The sequence below is a fragment of the Camarhynchus parvulus genome, chromosome 20, assembly GCF_901933205.1.
Source record: "Camarhynchus parvulus chromosome 20, STF_HiC, whole genome shotgun sequence".
In the NCBI taxonomy this organism is placed as follows: Eukaryota; Metazoa; Chordata; class Aves; order Passeriformes; family Thraupidae; genus Camarhynchus; species Camarhynchus parvulus.
Genome location: NC_044590.1, coordinates 4,447,328 through 4,469,322, shown reverse-complemented (window position 1 = coordinate 4,469,322; position 21,995 = coordinate 4,447,328). Strand labels below are relative to the sequence as shown.

Below are 21,995 nucleotides of genomic sequence, written 5' to 3'. Positions count from 1 at the left end.
ACATACTGGTAATCTTCACACTTACCTAGCCCTCCTGGTTCCATGGTAAATTAAAAGGCTGCCTTTATGCAATTATGGTCAGAGAAATGAACATTGATCCTGATTGTGGCTTATGACAATTACACTGGAGGAACATAAGGAAGACTGATAATAGCTTTTTTCCCCTTGGCCATTATGGATGATTTATACTCTGTTCACTACTGATAACTGTTCATAATTATGAACTGCATTAAAAAAAGCCAAGTGCCAAGGCTTTTAGAGTTATGCTGCAGGTCTGATACAAATCATTCCTGATTATCTAACTTGTCTATAATGTCAGCCGTAATGTGCTTTAAAAAATAAAAATCGCATTAAAAAAAAGTGGGAAAGTTTAGAATTTGGAAGCCGTGCGTGGGACTCATTAGCGAAGCAGAGCCCGGATGAGCTCAGGATTGCCTGCCCCGTTTACCATTGAGCCGTGAGATGGTCCAGTTCTTCCTCACTGCAGATGGCACACTGGGCAGCTCGAAGACGAAGGGCCCCACGTTGGGGTCGATGTCGGCGTCGGCGGCCGTGATGTTGATGACGTTGAGGTTGGGCTTCTCGCAGATCTGCGCCTCCTTGGGCAGCAGCTCCGGTGCGTTGTCATTGATGTCGATCAGGTAGATCTGCAGAGTGCCCGTGCCGCTGGCTGGGGGAATTCCTGCATGGGAAAAACCGACCTGTGAGCACCAGCTGGGGAGCAGAGGGATTGGCAACACCACATGCCAGCCCCCTCTCTGCCTTCCAGGGCCAATAAACCAGGATTTTCACCTTCCCCCCCTGGACCTCATTAGGGACATACTGCACTTTCACGGTCCCTTGCTTCATGTGGTACAAAACTTCCCCTAGCCTCCTAATGTTGCTGTTTTTCACTCCTGCAGAACAGGAGGTTGAGTTCTGCAGAACTGTAGCCTGCAGCAATGCCCCTAGTCAAACTAAAACTGCAAGTAGGTGATGCCAAGCTGCTCCTGCAAATCTTGGTAATGGCTGCTTTAAAGAAGAAAAACCATTAGAAAGAGAGCTGACAAGAGGAAGAAGAGGGCTTGGAGGGGAGAAAAACCTACATATTGAAACCCATTGGTCAGCATTTACTGCAGCACTTGCTGGCCAGTTTTCAGCTTTACAGACCTCTACTCTGCTTCTAAGAAAGCCCAGCAAGTCCCATATCCAGCCCCAGCTTTAGTGGTGAGAGGTCCCTGCTCAAAGCCCACAGTGTGAGCCACCACCAGACCTGCTGGGTGATGCCACTAACCCCCAGCAGCAGTGTTAGGTCCCACCACACAATTCCCCATCCTCTCCACATCTGTCCCAACCAGCAGGGATGTCACAGCACAGCAGTCCTGGTCCTCCACCCCTTCCTGATGGAGACTCACATTTGTAAGACTAATGACTACTCACACAAAGTAGTATCTGCCCTGGCAGGAGAGAACAGCCTTCCCAGAAATAGCACAGTGTTTTTCATTTCTCTCCCCACACATTTATCTGGCAGCTCCGTGTTGGCCTGCCCTCTGCCTGCATGGTTTCAGCAATTCTTTTTAAAGTTTGTGTTTTCAGTCCTGGCCCTTCCTCCCAGTGCTAGATACAAAGCTACTCAAACCACTTCCCCATCAGGCTTCTGCTTCCACAGACCTTCCTTCCCACACTCCTTTCTCCATGTCTCAAGGGAGCCTCAAAAGTTCTGAAGGAGCCCTGGAAATCCTTTTTTCATGGTTCCCACATTAGCTCTTCAATCATGGACTCTCATCCTTTCATCCTGTAAGCATGGGGTAGGTCTCCCTCTAAAACAATGTCTTTTGATCAGCCTTGAAAGCTTCTGGAGAGGCAGACAGCTCACCAGGATACTGGGGCTGGACATGAAAACTGACTTTTGGGACCAAGCAAAGTGATTTTACTGCTTTCACATTACCCAGAGTATCTTCTGGGATAAAAGCACTGTAACCTCTGAGACAGACTGAACACAAACCCTCAGTCCTGAGAGGCACTAACTGGCAAGTGGCTGAAATAACCTGCAATTGCTGCACGTACAAATGCACTTTTGTTGGGCCATTGAGTATTGTTGGGATCTGAGTCCTGGTATTTTTGTTTCTTTGTGTCCCTGAGTGCAATTCCAGGGCAGTTTTAGGAGAAATGAAAAGTTAACAAAGTTTTAATGGCCATGTCCTACAAACTATGGAACATTTCAAATTATTTCAGCTGTCTTATATGGAGAGAGCAAGGACATAGAGCAGGTACTGATGTGCAATGGAGGGTCCTTGGACTTTATCCTCAGGAGATGAGGACTAAAATAGCACCACTGACTCCAGTGGAGAAGCTGGTGTGATCCCTGAAATTAAGACTGAAATACTAATGACAAAAGGAAGAAGACAATACAACTTCTGCATCTACATTTAACTGTTGCATTCTCCATCACTGCCTTTTTCACAGGGTCAGCGTCTGCATTCCCACAGCAAGGTGTAAGCCAAGGTTTTCATGCTCAGCTCTTTGCTTCATGAAACCTGCTGGAATATGACACATCTAAGTTCTCAGCTTCCCTGGGAGATTGGCTGAAATTGGCTGAGGGGTTCAAACACTGCCAGGCTCCACTCTTGTGTAGACACAGTGTGATCCTAGGGACTCCCTCCTCAGAAACCAGGTTAAAACCATGCTGTTCATTAGGATTCCCTTTTTGCCCTCCTTACATTGCAGCCAAGACTTTTCCTAAAGACAGCATCTCTACACTGGAGCCCAGGGAGAGAAAGAGAGCATGTCCAAGGAGTATTGGCTAAACTTCTTTATCATGTACTGAGAACAGCAAAAAGAACTTCAAGGAAATAAGATGCTGCCGCTTCTTCAAGAAAGAGAAAAAAATTCCCAGCAAAACCCTTGACCCAAAGCTTTTCTTTGATGCTGGAGAACCTGGAACTTGGGAGCAATGTGGTAAGAGTCTATTAGCCTAGATGAAACTTTAGCTGTTATCCTAAGCACTCTAGACAGAATTTTAAATAAGGTGTTGCTTTATGTGCATTTTAATGGCTGCAATATACCAGTGATAGATTAATTTTTCAGAATAAAGAGATTTATCTAGGCCCTCATTTTCTGAGCTGCTGAATGATGGATGTGGAGGTGCTGATGCACTGCTGCATCAGCACCACAGCCAGGGAAAGGGGTTAACTCCACATCATGTTGCACCAAGTGCCTGAATTTGCAAGGTGAGATGGTGAGGATTAGGTTGATAGGTTCAAACTCTACCCCTGCACTGGGAACAGCCCTGGCCTCCTCATCTGACCTGTTTTGCCCTGTGGCTTTTGCAGATGAACACCACTGGACCCATTTGAGAATATTTTGAATTTCCCTGTCCTGGTTGCCTTCATGGAGGGGAATCTCAGGACAGGCCTGTGGGGCGAGTCCTACCATTCATGGCACAAAGAAGGGACAAAATGCACTTCTTGGTACAGCTCCTCAGCACTGAAACTCTTCCATGAGTTTCCCTCACCCCTGTGACCTGGGATGCAATGATTGAAGCGATGCATGGAACCCCAGAGGGAGGAAGTTTTCATTAGCCCTGCAACCACCACCAAATCTGCTCATAATGACCACGGCACCTCCAGCCTGAGGGATCACACAAACACTGCCCTGGAAGCACCTGCAGAGTATGAGCAATATATTGAGGTGCTCACAGCCAAGCCTAGGCTGAATTGTGAGGCTGAAGCAGGGCTCTGGTTTGAGTGCTCAGCACCCTGCAGCAGGAAACGAGGGTGAGTGAGGGGGAGGAAGGCCTTCTCCTTGTCCTGGGAAACTCCTGAACCTTTTCCAGATGGAAGAATTGAGGAATGAAATTACAGCATGGCCACATTTGGGTGTGGTTAGCAAAACTCATCAGCTCCTCCTAACCAGGATTAGGAAAAGCAGAGCAGCAGCACTGGGCTGCCGGCCCTTGAGTGAGGCCAGCACAGCTCTCAGGGCTGACTGGACCAAAACCACTGAGTGATCTTCAAAGAGAAGAGCAAACAGGACTTCTCCAGGAGATCTGACTGGCCTGAGTGGCTTTGGTAATAAGCACAGCAGCACCCAGATGATCTGATGATGGCTGCACATTTCAGGCAGGCAGTGGCCAGAAGGAGCCCAGCTCCAGTGACAGACACACCTTTTATGAAAGCCACCACAGGTTCAAGAGATGGGCTTATTTTTAATACCCTCCTCCCATCCCATAAAATTATTTCTGATTTCCTGAAGGAAGGCTTCCTGAATGCTCTGATCAGTGCCTTTGGGAGGATTACCAGGACCTGTGTGCTCGGCAGCCCCTGGAGAGCACATCCCTCTGACACTTTTTTAAGTTCAGGCTACACTGCCACACTGAACTCCCCAAATCAATTTTCCATTTGTCCTCCCTTTCCCTTAATAACACTCCCCGTACACTGTGCACATTTAATTTACTCCAGCAATTTCCCGTCCCACTTTCACATTTTTGACCATAAAAACCTGGGAAAAAGATAACTTATACTGACAACTCTGTCAGGGCATCATTTCTCTTAATGCATCACATTAGAGTCTTATTGAAGCATGAACAATGTGAAGCCTGGGCTCACCGTTGTCAGCCGCCAAGAATGTGGCCTCGTAGACGTTATTCTTAATGTAGTCTGACTCTCGATCAAGGACAGCAGCAGTAGTGATCTGACCATTTGTGGCATTAATGTTCAGCCAGTTTGCAGGATCTGACAGCTTAGAGTATCTACAGAGAAAGGAAATAAATACATGGCAGTCTTTTCACTGACATATCCTTAATATTGCTTGAAATACGTTTGGTTTTTTTTTCTGGACTCCTGACCTGTGATTCAAAGGACCTTTGGATAACTGGTTTTGTTGACAAACACAATGCTAATTGAGTATCCGGTTTTTGACCTTTACAATTATTCAATTTTTCAATTACTTTAGTTTTAAAGGTTCTTCTTTCCACTAAGTGCCACTTACATGCCAGTTTCCTGCTGCTAGGAGAGGGCATTTCCTGAGGTCTCTGCAGCTGAGCAGAAATGGGGTCTGCAAAGACCACTGCATTCATATGCCTGAATTAGAGGATGGATTCCTGCTCTCTCCTGCTCCCGACCTTGCCCTTCTGAAAACAGGTTTGTAAAGTCAAAGATATTCCTGTTGTCTCTCCACCGCTAATAAACAGCAGTTTGGGAATACCACACTGTCAGAGTCACCTCCCAACTACTCAGTCAACTCACAGCTATTTTCTATTCATGTCCCATGCAACCAGCTGAGAACATGGGGCTTCTTTTGGGCAAACTTTTCCTGTGTTCTCCAGATCAGTGTTTTCAGTTCGTGCTTCTTACTTGCTTGTTTTCTTGCTTTCCTGCCTCCCAGTTTTGTACTGTTTGAAGTGAGATGGACCATAACTATCCAACTGGAAGCTAATAAATGGCCAGACTATAAATTACTGAAATAAGCAAAGAGAAGCTGAGCTTATTTCATGGGTAACTCAGACCTGCTGATAGTTTTATATAATTTGTCATTAGACATGCAGGTGAGAGCGTTACTGGCTTCTGGTGAATATCTCTTTCCAGAATTGGGCTGTTTGAAGCAGAAACTCAAAGGGAAACCTGAGCTGAGTCAATCCATGTGAAGAGAAAAGCAACACACAGCTGCACAAACTCCTGCCAAAGGAAGGAATTACATTTCATGGAGCCAGACTCTTTGGGATGTTTTCATTTCAATATCACTGCTGTGAGGCTCCTGCCCTTTCTCTGCTAAATGACCAGGGATCCAGTTTCAAAGCTGGCTTTGTGAATGTGTCTGTGGCTAATGAGGATAACCTGAGGTGTGACACTGCCCATGCCAAGCTGTGCATTACTGGAGATGCTCCTGCTTCCTCATCTTCTATTTGTAAAAACTCTGTTTCATCAAAGACTATTTAGGGACTGAAATCTGTATGCAAGGCTCTAGCAGCTGGATCAGCTCTGCAAAGTGCTTATCATGGATCTGTAGGTTTAGCCTTTTGGGTATCTTTTTTCCTAACTCACCAATGTCAACTGTGAAGTAAAAAATAAAATATCTTTTTTACATCTCACAAAGACAGGACCCCAAAATCACCCCACTGGTTCCTGCAAAGCCTGGGCATTGGCTGTCCTGATGCAAAGGGAGAGAGATTGCACTGGGGTTTGGAAATGAGGGGCTGTGGATGCTCAAAATGCATATCCTGGAAGCCCTAGAAAGAAACAACCCAAGTAACTGGCTGCTCATACTCACAGGAAACTTTACAAGACCCTGCACATGCCCTGTGCAACGACAGGAACAGCAGGCACTCGTCTGGATTACAGATCACTCCCCTCCAGGTTAGAGGGAGTACTCAATCACAAATGAGTTGTTCTCCCTCTGAATACCAGCCCTGGTACAGACATCAGGGAAATAAAGACCCTTCAAAGGCCAATATTTCAAAAAGAACATAAGAAAAATGGGCTTGTTAGTTAGGATGGTCTCTTTCCTCCAAAGTCACAATCCCTGTCGAAAGACAACAAGATGAGGCAGTGAATAAACTACCATTTTCTAGATCCGACAGCTCTGTGCCAGGTGAAATATTTCAAACTCTTCCTGACACAAAATGTCACAACTGATGCGAGTTTAAGTGGCCTCAGCCATGGTCATGTCGTATACTCAGGTTTTGACAAAAATACCACAGCTCTTACAGACTGGGAACAAAAAAAGAAAACAATTTCTGTGGATGTAAAAGTATCCAAGATCAGGAAATGCATTTCCTGTCTGCACAGAGGGAGCTGAAATAGTTGTGAAAGTGTCACAAGGACTCATTCTCACCTACACTTTTCTGCCAATTATTTCCTGCTGGGAAGGTGGGTGAGCTGGGGTCCTGGACCCTGGATTCAGACCCTGCTCTGCCCAGGTGGGACAAAACAGAGTGAGTGACACCCTCCTGGTCACAGCACGAATTAAAAGTGATCTTAAGCTGCTTGGATAGAAATCTGACTTTTACAAGGTTAAAATATTTCCAGCTGAATCCCATTCATAGGGAAAGCAGCTAAGGGAGGTTATGTTAGGGAGGTGCTCTGAAGAAAAAGGGAAGTTTGGAACAAATTGCACCTACTGGGAGCAGGCAAGGGGAGCACTGGTGAGATACAGACCAAGCACCAATGGCCTGTGAATGGGTGTTTGACTGCTCAGGCAAAACTGAACAATTTGGCACTTTAAAACCCTGCCCAGCAGCTGTTTGTAACCCCACCAGCCTTGCTCTGAACTAGCCACAGCTCTTGCACTGTGCTTTTAAAAGCAAGGTTGAACCTAAATGCTCTGGAAGCAACACAAGGCATGATTAAAAATCCCAGCCATTCCCTTTGAAAACCCAGGCCTAGCCCTTTCTATGCCTCAGTTTCCCCCCTTAAAACAGAAATAACAAAGATGCCTTTTTCTAAACCTCTGTGTTTATGAAGTGCATGAACCACACAGGTCAGAGCACCCTGGATGAGGCAGAGCCAAAGACTTTGTATGAAGTAGCCCTGATCTCTGTAATCTGCTTCACTTGAAGGTGTGATCTGCCCCACAGCAAGCCAGTAACCCAGGAACCAACTCTGTCTGCTCTCCTTGACCCTGCTCAGAGCCTTACCTGGAGCAGGGGGCTGTGAGTTTACAGATTTGCATGACACCGTGCAGTGCTCGACCGCAGGTGCCACTCCCTGCCAAGATCTCACTCACATCCCACCAGCCAGTTTGGAAATCAGCTTTCAGCTGCTTGGCTCCCCAGATGCATGCAGCTGAACCCCCCAGCTGCAGGGGAGCCCCCAGGCTGCCTGGTGTCCCACCTTACTGCCTGCTGCATGAAGCGATCGGGATCCACCGCCGAGAACGTGGTCAGCACCGTCCCCGTGGGCACCCCTTCCTCCAGCCTGATCAGCTTGTGGTTGGTTGGGAAATACGGCGCTTCGTTGACATCTGTGACTGAAATGGTGACTCCTGCTGTCGACTGGAAGGACATCTGGATGCCACTGGCCAGGGGAGCTTGGTTTGATACCATCACTGTCAGCATGAAAGCTCTGTTCATCTCGTAATCGACTGCCTAAAACAAACAAACAAGCAGGTGTAGAGCCAAGCAGAGAATAAATTCTACCTTCTGGCTGGAAGCTGCAAGACTAGAAGGCCAATGATATCAAAGTCATTGCCTGATCTTGTTTCCTCCTGAGCTCAGTTCTTTTGAAGGTGTAAATCCAGAGCAATTTCAATCCAGTGGAGGATTTGGCCTTCCAGTTTTTGGAGGGTCAAGTAGTTAAAAAAAATTCCACAAAGGAAAAACTGCAAACAGCAGGGAGCATTTTCCCTGTGTTTTGTTCCAATGCTAAGTGGTTTCCAAAAGACAACCTGCCTGTGAGAGCTGAGCATCAAACGAACAAACCCACCCAGGGCTGCTCTAATGCAACAGGTGGAGCCTGTTCAGAGGGTTGGGATGAGCACTTAGCAGTGCTATTAGCACTGAAACTGCTGACTGTGGAACCAGGACAGTCTCTGTGGACTCATGAGCCTGAAGGGCTCTTTATTTTCCCTCTTAAATGAGTTTATAAGCAAAGGTGGAGCTGCCAGGAACAATCCCTGGTCAGGTTAAGCAGGTGGTCCTTCCAGTGGGACCTCTCATCCTCCTGCAAGGCACCTCGTGGTCTCTGGAGGTTGCCTACAGCTCTTACAGCTGGGTTTTGCTGCTGGGAGGCCACAGATCTCTTCTCAACACACACATGAAGACGATGTGTCTGTCCCAGGAGCCAGACAAGAGTGAAAAGCCTTTGCTGGCACGACTGACTGAGCCCAGTATAATAATAATTTCTAAACCATCCCACTAATTATTATGAGGGAAGCTGCTAATCATCTGCCAGGGAGGCTTGAGTTATGCAGGATCACACCTCTGCTTGTTAAAAACTGCTTTGCCATGATTTATAAATTTAGAAGCATATCCATCCTCCCTAATACCTTCTCCAGCGCTGAGTCTGCAGAGCACTCACTCAGGGTGTGAAACACCACAGCTACACAGACTTGGACAGGGATTTACAGCAGCAGGAGCTGCCTGCCATGTCCTGTTTAAAACCCAGTATTGTCAGGAGGGAAATCAAATCATAGGAGCCTACACGAGAGAAACAAATTTCAGAGGCAAGAGGTAAACCAGCGGAATCTCTCCTCGATTGAAGTGCAAATGTTCCCCATGCTAAATGGCTTCCTGACAGGCAGGGCCAACATTTAATAAATAAAAGGAAGCATAAAGATTCCCAGTACACCCACCCGTGCTGACTCACGGACTTGTGCTGCATTCAAAACCAATGCATGCTAAAAGTTCCCATTTCAACACTATTCAAGGCCTTGAAACAATTTGACTAATGCATTTCCTCAATGTCTTTTCACACCCCCTCTAATTTATATTCCTGCAGTTTTCTTTTTTTTTTTTTTTCTTTTTTTGTCATGCTGCTCTGTTTGCTAGGCTGTCCACAGCCACCCTGCACCCAAGGGGGCTCAGAGGCAGCTGGGGGCTGAGCAGCTCCATGGGGAATGATGTGGGCAACTTGCTGCTGCTGATGCTCAGGACACACAGCTCTGCTAGGATGTGGTCTGATGTAAAGTAGTGGGGTTTTTTCCCCCCAAAAATGTAGGGCTGCTCTCTAAGCTTCTTCCTCTTTCTTCTGGTAGCAACAAAACTTGGGCTGCAGAAAAATCATGCAAGGAGCAGAGCTGGACCAGGATCAGGCACCCCAAAGGATGTCTAGGAGGCATCAGTGTCACCAAACAGTGTCCACCACACTTCAGTCTGCAAGACAGAGCTGATCTGCTCATTTCTCCTGTGTCCACTGAATCCTATTTTACACAGATTAAAAACAAAACAAAACAAAAAAAAAAAAAAAAACAAAAAAAACCCAAACAAACCAAAAAAACAAAAGAGAAGGTAAAATCAAGTCTGTGCTGTCCTGGCAGTTTGGGCTATTGAGCCCCATGGGACAGCAGCCCCTTGCAGCCAGACACTGTCCAGCCCTAAGGCAGAACTTCTTTCACACCCTCATAAGCAATTTATACCAGAACTGTTCATACCTCTGCTGCCTAAAGCTGCCTCCCTCTGAGGATAATGGTGCACAGAGCGCTGAGTGTTCCTCACACCACACTCACCCCTTGCACCTCCATGCATATCACTGGAAATGCTCTACACTGGTCAATTGATATGGTTTTAGGGACACGGTGGACTTGGCATTGCAAGGTTAACAGCTGATTTAAAAATGATTCTTTGATTCTATGACAGCAGGATCCTGAAAAAGCCCACAGGGCCATTACATCTGGGACAAGGACATGTGGGACTCTTGCATACTTTGCACCTGACATGAAATTAAAAAGCAGCACTTTTGCAGGTGCTCCTTGCTGGCTGTTTGGTGTGTGATCTGGCTGTGAAATATCCCCTGGAGATGCTGCACATCCTCCTCCTTCACCAGCACCTCCAACCTGGCTGCAGCAGAGCGATGCCGAGGGCTTCCCACGTCTCCTCCTTTTCTTGGGGTACTTTTAACTGAAGTGAACAGATTTGCCTGGTGTTATAGTTGAGGCAAATAATAACTAAAGCTTCAGCAGCATCTCCATTATAAATTCACAGCTCTGATCCATGCAGAGTTTATAATAACATTTTACTTAGCTGGCTGCCACAGGGCAGCCACTGCTGCTCTGGGAGATTGTCTTGAGACTCTGTGGTGTCTCATCGGAGTGGGAAGTTTCTCTCTGCCCTTGATCAAGGCTTTCTTTGAAGATTAGGGTCTTGCACAGTTATGGAAATGGTTTGGAAAGGCAAGAACAGGAAAGGGAAATGTTATACTTTTGGTGATCACACTGGAGATACAGATGGGGTTTTGCTGAGGGCAGCTTCAAAATGGCCCCCACGAGCATAATCTGAACTCCAAAGGGAAACCTGGCTTGGAAGGATTTCTGTCCCTCCATTTCAGGCCCCTAAAATGCTGGTGAAGTGGTGGGATTCTGCACAGAGCCTCTGTCCCAGTGCTGCTGCTGTCACCCCTTTGCTTGCAGCAGGAGTGATCTGTGAGTGGCTTTGAAGAGCCACATGAAAATCCAGCCATGTAGGGTCTGTAAATAAATGTTCATTACTTGACTTTAATTTTTTACCTGTGTTTTCAACCCACATCAGTGATCAAACCAGCAAGAGACCGCTCCAACACAGCAAAGAACAAGCTCTGACTGGCCACCCAGTCTGATGAGAATACATCCCCCAAACCTTTAAGCATATTCACTTATTAACAGAGAACAAAATATTTCAAAGAAGGTGGAATCCTAAGAGTCTTCCCTTCTTCACCATGAAAATTTAATCACAAGCAATTTCACTCATTCTCCTTGCTGAAAATACACCAAAAAGCCTCCCAGCCAGATAGGGGTAGGGAACCCTGGTGCCCAGGAGGATCAGGTGAGGTGATGTAGTGAAAACATCCAATGCAATTTCAAGCTCTGAGCTCAGCTTGATGAGATGGGATTTTCATGTGGTTCTCTGCTTTGTGATCACTGTGGGTTACACAGCAGTGGAAAATCAACACCAGCATCAATGGTGTCTTGACAAATCTGCCCTGCTTTCTGCCTGCAAGTTGTGAATAAGGGATGGTTTATTATGCACAAGTCCTTGTGCAGCAGTGTTGATCATGCAAATCCCCTGTTGTTCACTTTGATGTGCCTTTAAACTACAGTCCTGACACTTTGCAAGATTAAGAATAAGGGGTCCTCCCCTACTTGCAATGAAAATGTTGGCATTTCGATTTCAGACTGGCTGCTGATGTCACTGGTAAATTTTTGCACTTTTCTTTGTTGAATGTTTTCTGTTTAAGCAGAAAATATAGATTTGGATATATGTATGCTTACACACATATATGCAAAACATACAAACGTCTAAGCTTGAAGAGGTTTCATAGTAAGGCTGTCAACCATCATCACAGAGCAGTAAAAAGCGATAAATAAGAGGACCCTGCTGAAATACCATCTGGCAGGTAGAATGGTGTGTCCCTTGAAGTTTCAGCAGAGCAGCATCTGCAGACACACACACATAGCCAGGGGTCAGGGAACAGGACAGGCTCACATGTTCCTGCCAGTGTGACCTCACTGGCAGCTCACTGATGCCACTTCTCCTGAGACACAAACTGCAAAATAGAATGACTGCAACTTGTTTAGCTAATAACAAGAAAGCAGGGCTCAACACAGAGCTATTCTTGAATTATACTGCTCTTTCAACTTAGCATTTCTACCTACGCTGTTGATTAAAATTTCTGGTGGGGGAAGGCCAGACTTATCAGAAGGTGCTGCCTTTATCCACCCCAGCAGGTACTAATCCTTCCCATGTGCAGTGCACAGTGTGTGTTGTGCAGCTCCTGCACATCTCAACAGCCTGTGTGTGATGTCCTTGCTGTTTTTTGTAGTCAGAGGGAGCACCCACAGGCATCTTATCTGGGAAGAGCTTCAGCGAATGCTGAAGGGATCCAGTGATGTCCTGGCTGTGAGTAATGACTGCAGAAACACCCACTGGCCTCACAACTGGAAGAGAAGTGAATGCTCCAATGAAGATAGAGTCATGTTCTTTGGAAACATGGAGGCAAGGAAGGAAACACAATTTGGCATTTGCTGCAGGTATCTTGAGGCTTCCAGCTCTACCAGCACAAGGAGAGAAGAAGGGGTGGTGGATATTTCTGGTTTGATTTCTTGAAACTCTTTAGACAAGATCTTCTGCTGATCCACCTGGGGGGTGGCTTTGAGTGGAACTGTCCTGAACTGAGGATCTGTCCCACACTGTGTGTTTATCACTTAATACAGGAAAAGGAAAATCTCTCCAACAGTTTTTCTGCCAAACAACTCAGTCAAAGGGAAAATTTCTTTCCCTTCTTTTACCAGAAAATTCACCCCTCTGAGATCTCTCCTACACACCCTGCTTTCACAGAGGATCACTTGACTGACCCGGGCAGTGAAACAGTGCCCTTGATCCACAGCAAACAGGGTCTTTTCTGGCTCAAGAAGGGCAGGGCTGCCCAGCCCAGGCTCATTCCCCTTACAGAGCTCAAAGAGCCAAAGAGAAACAGGAGGTGGAGGTCAGGTTCTGGTGCTGGGAATCCCTTCAGCATGTGAGGCTTTTTGAAAGCTCACAGTGGGCTGTGTTGAGCTGGGAAACCAGAAAACCCAGAACCAGTGCCATATGCTGGAGAGTATTCAGGCCTCCTACACACAGAGACATGGGGAACAACAGATCCAAGCACTGGCACTTCCAGGCAGGAAGGCACGAAACAACTGCAGGCCATCCCTGCAGCTGTAGGGTGACAAACACAGCGTCTCTGGCTCCCCCCTCACCTTCACCACGGTGACCATGCCCTCGTTGGTGACGGGGTCGGTGCGGATGGTGAAGTGGCCCGAGGGGTCCCCGCTGATGATGCGGTAGATGGCGTTCCAGTTGGGAGAGTGCGGCTGGTCCCGGTCCAGCACCGTCAGGTTTGCCACCACGACCTCCACTCTGTTCTCAGGCACTTCTCCTGAATACTGCAAAGGAAAGACAGGGGTGGTCATGGAGGGAGCTTTCTGTCCATCCTCACACCACCCTCCCCTCTCCCTCCATCACCATGCCCATTGGGATGCCAGTCCCATGAAGAGGACCATCTGCAATGAGCAACACTTCTCTTTCTCAATTCTGTTTTTCTGTTGGAACCCTGGTTACTGAGGATTTTAGACTTTCTGTGCTGACAGGCCCTGACCCCCAAGAGAACACTGCATTGCCTTTCCACTGCCTGAGTAAAGCAATCTGTGAAAGAAGTGAATGGCTCAGATATTCCCAGCTTTACTTCTGTATAAATACCCTCTGGGATTCCAGTAGGTTGGATTTGCAGAACAGCTTTCTGAGCTGCTTCCTTGATATCTGAAATCACATCTCAAGGAAGATCCACAGGTTGGTCCTCAGGTTTATTATGAGGAAAAGGCAAGACTTTTCCTATTTTTTTCCTTTGAGTATTTCCCCAAAGCTTAACTTCACCTCTCAGCCCAAAGGAGAACAAACCCACTATCACACAGCCACTGCACATGATTCAGCAAATGCTCCAAGGAATCCAACAAAAAACATTCTCGATATTCTTGCTTAATTACAGCAACCAGAGAGTTAATTGTCAACAGCAGGGGAAAATGGCATACTGAAATGTCTGAATTTTTTAGGATGACTATCTCCATTTATTCTAAGGTATTTTGCCTCACTCAGATTTCAGTGATGGCATTTTATTGCTTCTTCAGTGATTTTACTTCATTTTATTTCTTTCTTGCCCCTGATTTTGTCTCATTATTTGAAGTGCTTCTTGTGATTTTGCCACAGCCTTTCCTGGTGCTTAATTCTCTCACTTAGCACTGATTTCCATGGAGCATGTCCCGTTCAGGCACATCCTGGCACATTAACTGCATTCTTTCCTGCTTTCCAGCCCCTGATTTATCTCATGGCTGATCAGGGATCCTGGCCTGTGAATACTTGCAGTATTTGGGGCTCAAAAGCTGCCAGTAAGACACATTCCCAAATTTTCAGCTGTCCTCATGTCTCAGCACTGCCTATTAGCAGCACTTGCAAATCAACACTCTGATTGACATATGGCAAATTAAACACTGGGGAAACGCCGGGAGCGGCTGGCTCCGAGTCTGTGACTGAAATTCTGGCCCCAAACTGCAGGAGCAGAGCACTTCTAAAATCTGGCCTTTGGTGTGCACAAATGCCAGGTTGTGTAAATGATAATAAATCATTCCTTCGTTAGCACAAGAGTCCGTTTCCCCTCCTAACCCATCTCCATCCTTTGGCATCTCTCCGTTACGGATGCTTGTATTTAGTATACATTATTTCACCACTGACAGCAAAAATATTCAATCTGCCTTATGCTAATGTGAATTTAAATTTGCCCTTTAGTGGTATCCTCAATGGCATCTTGCCCTCTTTTCTGCTATGCACCTGTCCTAAACAAGTTTTCATTAGTGAATGCAGATGGCATCTCTTTCCAGCCATGCAGAGTGCTGGGGAAGAACAGTGGGAAGCTGCAGGATAATTCTTATACTGCTACATGCTACAGCTCTTCTTTTCTCCTTATTTCCCCTGATCTCACTTGTTCTTTACCCATTCTCTTGCCCAATTTGGAGTCTCTGCGGCACACAGCTTAAGCAAGGGAAATATATGGAAATTTATCAAAAGCCTCTTGAAAAATCCATTAGATTATGTCATATGTACACTCTACTATCAACCTTGTCTGAACTCAAGCAGATTAGTTAAACAGGATCATCTCTTCCTAAATCCACACTAGTTATTGCCCATTACATTAAATTAATGTTGTATGGCATGGCAGCAGTGACAAGCTGACGAGCCACCAGTCTCTTTTAGGCTGCACTGCTGACAACAAGGTATCATACTGTAATTCCAAAGGAGTTAAACACTCTGTGAAACCACCTCAAATCTTCAACCCAGGACCACAGATTTCATCTGCCAATCCTAGGCTTATGCCCTGCAGAACCAAACAGAATTAAGTCATCAAGAACAAACCATCAGCTGCATTTAACCCATTTAAGAGGGCCAGTCCTGTATGATCCCTGAACACCTTCAGTAGGTCACAGCCCAGGTGCTGCCAATGAGTTTGGGTTACATGGAAAAGCCCCACACAACAGATTTTACAGCAGCTCCTCTAGCAGCCATCACAACATCTATTTTCAGCCCACAGTGATAGAGCTTACACATTTTTAAACATGAGGTTATATTAAAAATTATAAATACACAAGCACATGCCAACATAAAGCCTGGAGGAAGATCACAGCAGCCTATAAAGCTTTTCCACTGGGGTGAATACCACAGTGCTCAGCACATCCTGGGCAATCCAGGAGTTCATCCACTTGTTGTTGACCTCTGTTAGGTACAGTTAGGAAAGTATCAGTCCTAAGCAGAATTGAGAGTGGATACTGCTTGCTGTGCTTATAAAGCAAAGTATTATTCTGAGGAGAACAGAGCACCTTCACTGGAATCAAAGGAGCTATCCAAAGCTATTCAGGGTGAAAAGCAAATCTTGGAGACATGTGCCATGAAGAAAAGAGTAATTTTCATCAGCTACAGATCAGCAGCTACTGGGAATTCAAACTGGAGTCTGCCTTTCCTCCCTCTCACACTCCCCCACTATCATTATTATAGGTAAATGCTGTAATGTGTATTGTCCACAATTGTCTTTCCCTTTAATAAAATTAAGTAATGACATTAAATTACACCTGCAAAAGGAAGGATGGCAGCTCAAAGCTACCCACACTTCTTTAATGTCATTCCCTCCCTACCCTGGAGTAATTCAGGATAATGAACATCTTTCACTATGCTGCTTTCCAGCATTCCCTCTGCTCTAAGTTCTCTTTCATAAGATTACAATTGATTTTCAAATAAAGAGAAGCATATCTATTCAAACAAGGTAAAACAATGAGCAACAGAGGAGCTGCTGGAGTAAACACAAGATTGATAAAGCAGTGCTTGACCTATACCTCTAGCATTTACTCATATTCCCCTGTATTTCATTTAGCTTCACTTTCAATTGTTGCATTTGAAGTCCTTGATTTCCAGAAAAATTTTAAAGACCACTCATAAAGATTTCTCTGGCTGATTGCTACACACTTCCCTTCCCTTCTCAGATAGGGATTTGTTCTGAAACTGTCACATTCTTAAATCCTTAAATTCTGTGGGGGTATTTTTTTCTCCTCCTCCTATAAAGGCCTGTGCTGGCAAAACTCCTTCTCCCACTCCCCTTGAGCTGGCCCCTCTGAAGTTATGCCTTGCTGGAAAGGAAGTAATTCATTCTGATTTTTGGGTTGGTACTAAAATTGGTTAATCCCAGAATTTGTCTTTCATGTCATTTGGACCTGACAGCACATAAACACGCAGACAAATATCATTGCAGAGGAGAAAGGGATTGATGTGGGGGACAAATGATGAATCCACACCATGACTTGACTTTGTGCAATAAATCTGGAGTCTGGGCAGTGAAGCCATGCACAGCTGAGTAAAACCAATTAGCTACTGCAGTCATTCCTAGGGAGGTGTGGGATTGAGACACATGAACACAAAGATAATTATTCAGGCTTCCTTCTAAAGGGAATTCCTTTTTTTTCCCCAATGTTCTTACTTCTTTCTCCGGTTGGTTTTGCTAAAAAGCTGCATAGGCAAAGACTTGTTCAGATGAATGTCTGCAGGAAAGATCCTTCTGTTGCCTCCAAGATTCACTAATGATGACCCAACATTTGTTCCAGGCAGCAGTGGTTTATGAAGGCAGAATTGCCTGGACAAACAGTGTTTCATGACCTGTAGCTATGGATTAACAGAAGAATAAGGGCATCTCAGTGCTCTTATTGGACTCTGAGCCCCTCCCCAGACAGATATGACTGCTGCAAAGTGCTGAATCTTCTCTCTAGGTCCCTTAGGCTGGGAGAAAGTGAAATGAGAGTGCATGGGGTGGTGGGGAGTCCCATCCCTCCCCAGTTCCTGCTGCCAGTCTGCCCCATTAGGAGAAGGTGATGTGCAGCCAGTGAGCCCAGCACTCAGGGGGCTCCACTGGCTGAATAAAACCCACAGCCCCTCACACTTCAGGGTATCCCCCCAACTCCATGCTGGCATCCCGAGCACGGGTTTGCCTTTTCTGCTAACAAAGATTCTTGAAAAGCAGGAAAATTAATAAACAACTGTGGTCTGGTTGCAGCAGTCTGTGTAAAATGGGGCGGGGGGAAGGAGAAAATCTCCTAATAAATCATTAATTGTGATGTGCCTGCCCAACTGCAGCACAGAAACAAGCAAATGCCATCCTAATTGATTGCTTCTTATTCCATCTTTATAGGCCTGCATTTTTTATTGTGTGGGTTGAATGAGCCCAGAGGTGTAAAAAACTTCTAGATTGTACTCTGCGTATCTGCCAACTTGATATTTAGATCAATAATGCTCTTTCTTGCCCCCCCTGCCCCCCCGCCACTCCTACTACTGGTAATTTAGCTTTTCTTCCTAGCAGACTAATTGCTGTTTTCTTAAGCCTTACTATCAATTCTGTGACCTTTAATTTCCAATATAGTTTTCTGTGGGGACGGCTGTGCTGGGCTGTGAGTTATCCCAGCTCTCAGCTGCTGTGACAGTCACACAGGGACTGCCAGGGTCTCCCTCCACTGTGTGCAAAGGAGACCATGAGCTTGCTCAAATCCCCACAAAACCCCTGTAAAGTCTGCCTTATTTTGAAAGCCAGGCTTTGAGATGCTCATTTCTGGTTTTATTAAACTACTCACTCCTGTGAGGTCTCGAGTGATCACCGCTGATATCCTCACTGCTTTTTGAGGCTGCTCTGCATTCCACCAGCTGGCAGCCCCTCCATAAACCTCTGGGCTGTTGTTTTTTCCGGGTTCATGGCCACAAAATCCTGTGCACTGCTTCAGTTTCACATCCACGAGGATCTACTCCAGCATCCATCCATGCATTCACACCCAGCTGCCATGGTGCTCCCTCTCAGAGGAACTGCCTGGGCTGCAGGCATCACCTCGTGGTGCTCAGGCAGGACTCAGCCTTGCCCAGCCCACCCAAGGAAGTGCATGACAATGAGCTCACCAGCTTTGAAAAGATGCTTTGGAAGTTTTGCCTTTGTGCTCAGCAGTTTGTGCCATTAAAGCAGCTTACCTGCCTGCAAAGGAGCAGGGTGGGCTGCACACAAGGCACCCACCTGCTCACAGGGAGTTTGTGCAGGAAGCTCCAGTGATGCTCAGCGTGGTCTCCATGTGCTGGTTTCTTTTTCTTTGGAAGAGTTTGGAAAACAACAGCAAGCCCTGAAGTTTGGCACTGGTGAAGCTGATCTCAGGCTGGAGCACAGACAAGCTCGGTCGTGCTCCTGCCACAGGTGACAGCCACTGGCTTTACACTTTGTCTTTCCTGGTGTCATTTTTTCAAAATCTCAAGTAATGACTAACTCTGGATCAACACACAAATTTTATTATTTCAATATGAAGACAAAGCTGGAGCAGAGGAGAATAAAGCAATACCCTCTCTTTCAGAAGCAGCAAAAGAAAACCCTCTTACTTCAGACTCTGTGTGAAGAAGGAACATGTAGGTTTCACCTTGGTTCAAAGACTCTTTGAGTACTTGCCAGGAGTTCAGAGCACATAATAGTAAAAGGATATTAAAAAAAAAAAAGTAGTTTGCATATCTAACAAAGAGCACTAATTTTTTTCATTATCAGATGTTACATTCCTTTGATAGTATGAAAAGATGTTGCAGAAATGATGACACAGGACACCATTCTGCTGCAAGATAACCATTTCCAAATAAATATATCTTAAGAAATGAGGTCTGAAGTTTGCATAGAAATTTAGATATTTTATAAAAATGCATTACAACACAAAGGAACTTTTCACAATGTTCATATGAAAGGTTTAAAAAGAGATTAAATTATGTCCTTGCAAGGCATATAGCCTTGTCAAGAAAAAAAAATTCTACATTAACCCGTGTAGGAAAGTTGTACTTTATCTCTATTTCAAAGGCTGTAAAGAACCACTTTAATCAACCTACTTGACTTTGGGGACTTGCACATCTCACTGAAACTCATGAAATCTGGCATAGTGTGGTTTCCAGAACACAAAAGCCTTTAATCCGTAAACCGACACTCTTGTACATTCAAATCCCGATACTATCTCCTTGTTAGGAACAAAAATTGTGAATTTATCCAAAATGGGATCTCATCTCCTCTAAATGATGTAGCCTTTGCAACAGTGACCTTTAACAATGGTTATACCCAACAATGAAAGATTTTATGTCAGGAACCAGTGGAAACAATATACATTAAAATTCTGATCTGGTAGCACAGCCCTTTATTTTTCAGTTTTAGACAAGGATCCTTTGAACATTTCATTTGCTCTCTTGTCTAACATACCTTTGTTTCTTGCCCACGGAATGAACAGCAGGAAAAGGTGGCTGATACTTTTCTGCAGACTATTTGATTGTCAGGTGTAATTAGCAATGCTCTCTTTAAAATAGAGACATAGATTTTAAAACAGCTGGAACTGCCTACAAAGCCTCATTCTTAAAAAAAAAAACCCTATATACATACATTTATATAACAGAACAGTTTTGAACAGATACATCATAACTCTACAGTGCTTGACAGCCCTATGCTTCCCTTCAGCTGCAGAACCAAAAGCTGAAGTGACTTGTCTGTCTCCTGAGGCAGCTGCAGAAGGGGCTGGAGCCATACCCTGTGCTGGGGCAGAATGCTGAGAAAATAATTAATTCATGTGTTACTTGATAAATCCATTAGGTCAGCCTGGATTAGCCTATTGATCTCCCCAGTGCATTGCCACAGAGCCCTGTGATCCTGGCTGAGCTGCCAGGAAAAGCCCCAGGAAGGCTGGCAGGGAACTGGGATGAGCTGATCCCAGCACGGCTCTTCCCAGGCTCTGAGCTCCACTGGGAGCCCAACCTGGTTTGTTTGGGCTGGGGTGAAACAGGCCAAAGAAGCTTGTTGTGCTTCCCAGCCGGGAAGCTCCACCAGCTCAAATTGAACCACCATGGTTTAATGAGGCTTTCCAAGGCCAGCTCTGGGCTGAGGAGGAGAATTAGAATATTTTGTATATAACCAAAAGCAGAAAGAGGCACAACACCTACAAGAAACCATTCAAATCTGGGGGAAATGCTACAGGTGGAAAAATGTCAGACAAGAAACATGGGTAGAAATGTGATACCCTGACCTGGAATTGCCAAAGCAGTGGCCCCTGCATCCCCCACCATGGCACAGGGGAGCTTTCCAATGTACTTTTACTGCCTGAAATAATCAGCTCCCTAAAAAGAGGATGCAATCAATTCATTTGTTGGCATGTCAGACCTCGCATTTCCTTCTCCTGCAAACTGCAAAGCAGCAAAAAACCATGATGCTTTGAGCAACAGTATGAAAACAAGATTTTCCTGATTTACATGTAAACCAGAGCAGCAAAAATTGAGTGAGAGAGCTCAGCTCCTAAGTGAGCAAAATGTACTCCACAGGTCTGGCTCTGCATCTCTTGGTGAGATGTGTCTAGAAGGGGATGTTTCAATTCAGGCACCTGTAATAAAGTTTCATAAAGAAGGGCCTTAAGCTGATAAGTTTGGTTTAGGATTTTCTTATTAACTGCCCATTCCCCATAATGAGTTTTTAATTTAATTTTTTCAGATTTTAAGGCATATGAAAGCTGCTCATGTGCCTCTGGGATCTTAAGATGGGTATTTGGGAAAGGAAGAATTATTAGAGTACTGAAACTGATTTTTACATATGCTATAATCCTACTATTGAGATTTTTAACAAGTTTCTAATGCAGAACAGCTCAGCCCATCTGCACACTGACTCCTGCTCAAACTTCCTCTGCACTGCAATTGGAATCTTTGTTATTTCCAGTTTAGTCTCAGAATCAGCACACAGAGGGATTTTGGGTTTTTTTAATGAGCAGGTTGGAACTCCATCATCAGGCACTGAAGACCCTCTGGTCTGGCCAAAAAAAGAGTTCCTGACTGGATGGAGCAGTCTTGTAGGAGAAAGCTACTGAAGCAGGTTTTATTCTGAAAATGTGGATTATTCTGTGGCTTAAAGACACGATCTTCTGCACTGGTGACACCATGGCCATTTTTTTATGTCCGTACTGATGCTTAAAATATTATGGCAGTGTCTGCCAGCAGAGTGAGAACTTGCACTCACAGGAGATTTGTGCCAGGGCTCGTACAGGAAAGGCCGGAGTGCCTAAAATGTCAGAATTACAGAATGGTTTGTGTTTGAAGGGACCTGTACAGGTCACTTAGCCCAACTCTCTGCCACCTTCACCTAGGTGAGAATCTGGCATTCTAGAGAAATGCCTGCCTGTTGACAGTAACTCAGAGCACAGAGAAGACTACATTAAATACTGTGTAATTCATCAGCCTTGCCATGAAAAAGAGGCTTCTTGCTGAAATTTTTGTTTACAACATTTCCTGT

General features: G+C 45.3%; 1 protein-coding gene across 4 annotated transcripts in view; it reads right to left on the bottom strand.

Moving 5' to 3' along the window:
• The window catches only part of CDH4 (cadherin 4), a 416,711-nt gene that overhangs the window by 9,312 nt on the left and 385,404 nt on the right, over positions 1-21,995 (bottom strand). For all 4 annotated transcript variants that reach the window (XM_030963158.1, XM_030963159.1, XM_030963161.1 and 1 more), the window contains 4 exons: positions 13,348-13,533; positions 7,809-8,062; positions 4,587-4,729; positions 449-682 (listed from right to left, as the gene is read on the bottom strand). In XM_030963158.1, the coding sequence (XP_030819018.1) occupies positions 449-682; positions 4,587-4,729; positions 7,809-8,062; positions 13,348-13,533 (817 nt within the window). The remainder of the gene's footprint in view (positions 1-448; positions 683-4,586; positions 4,730-7,808; positions 8,063-13,347; positions 13,534-21,995) is intronic.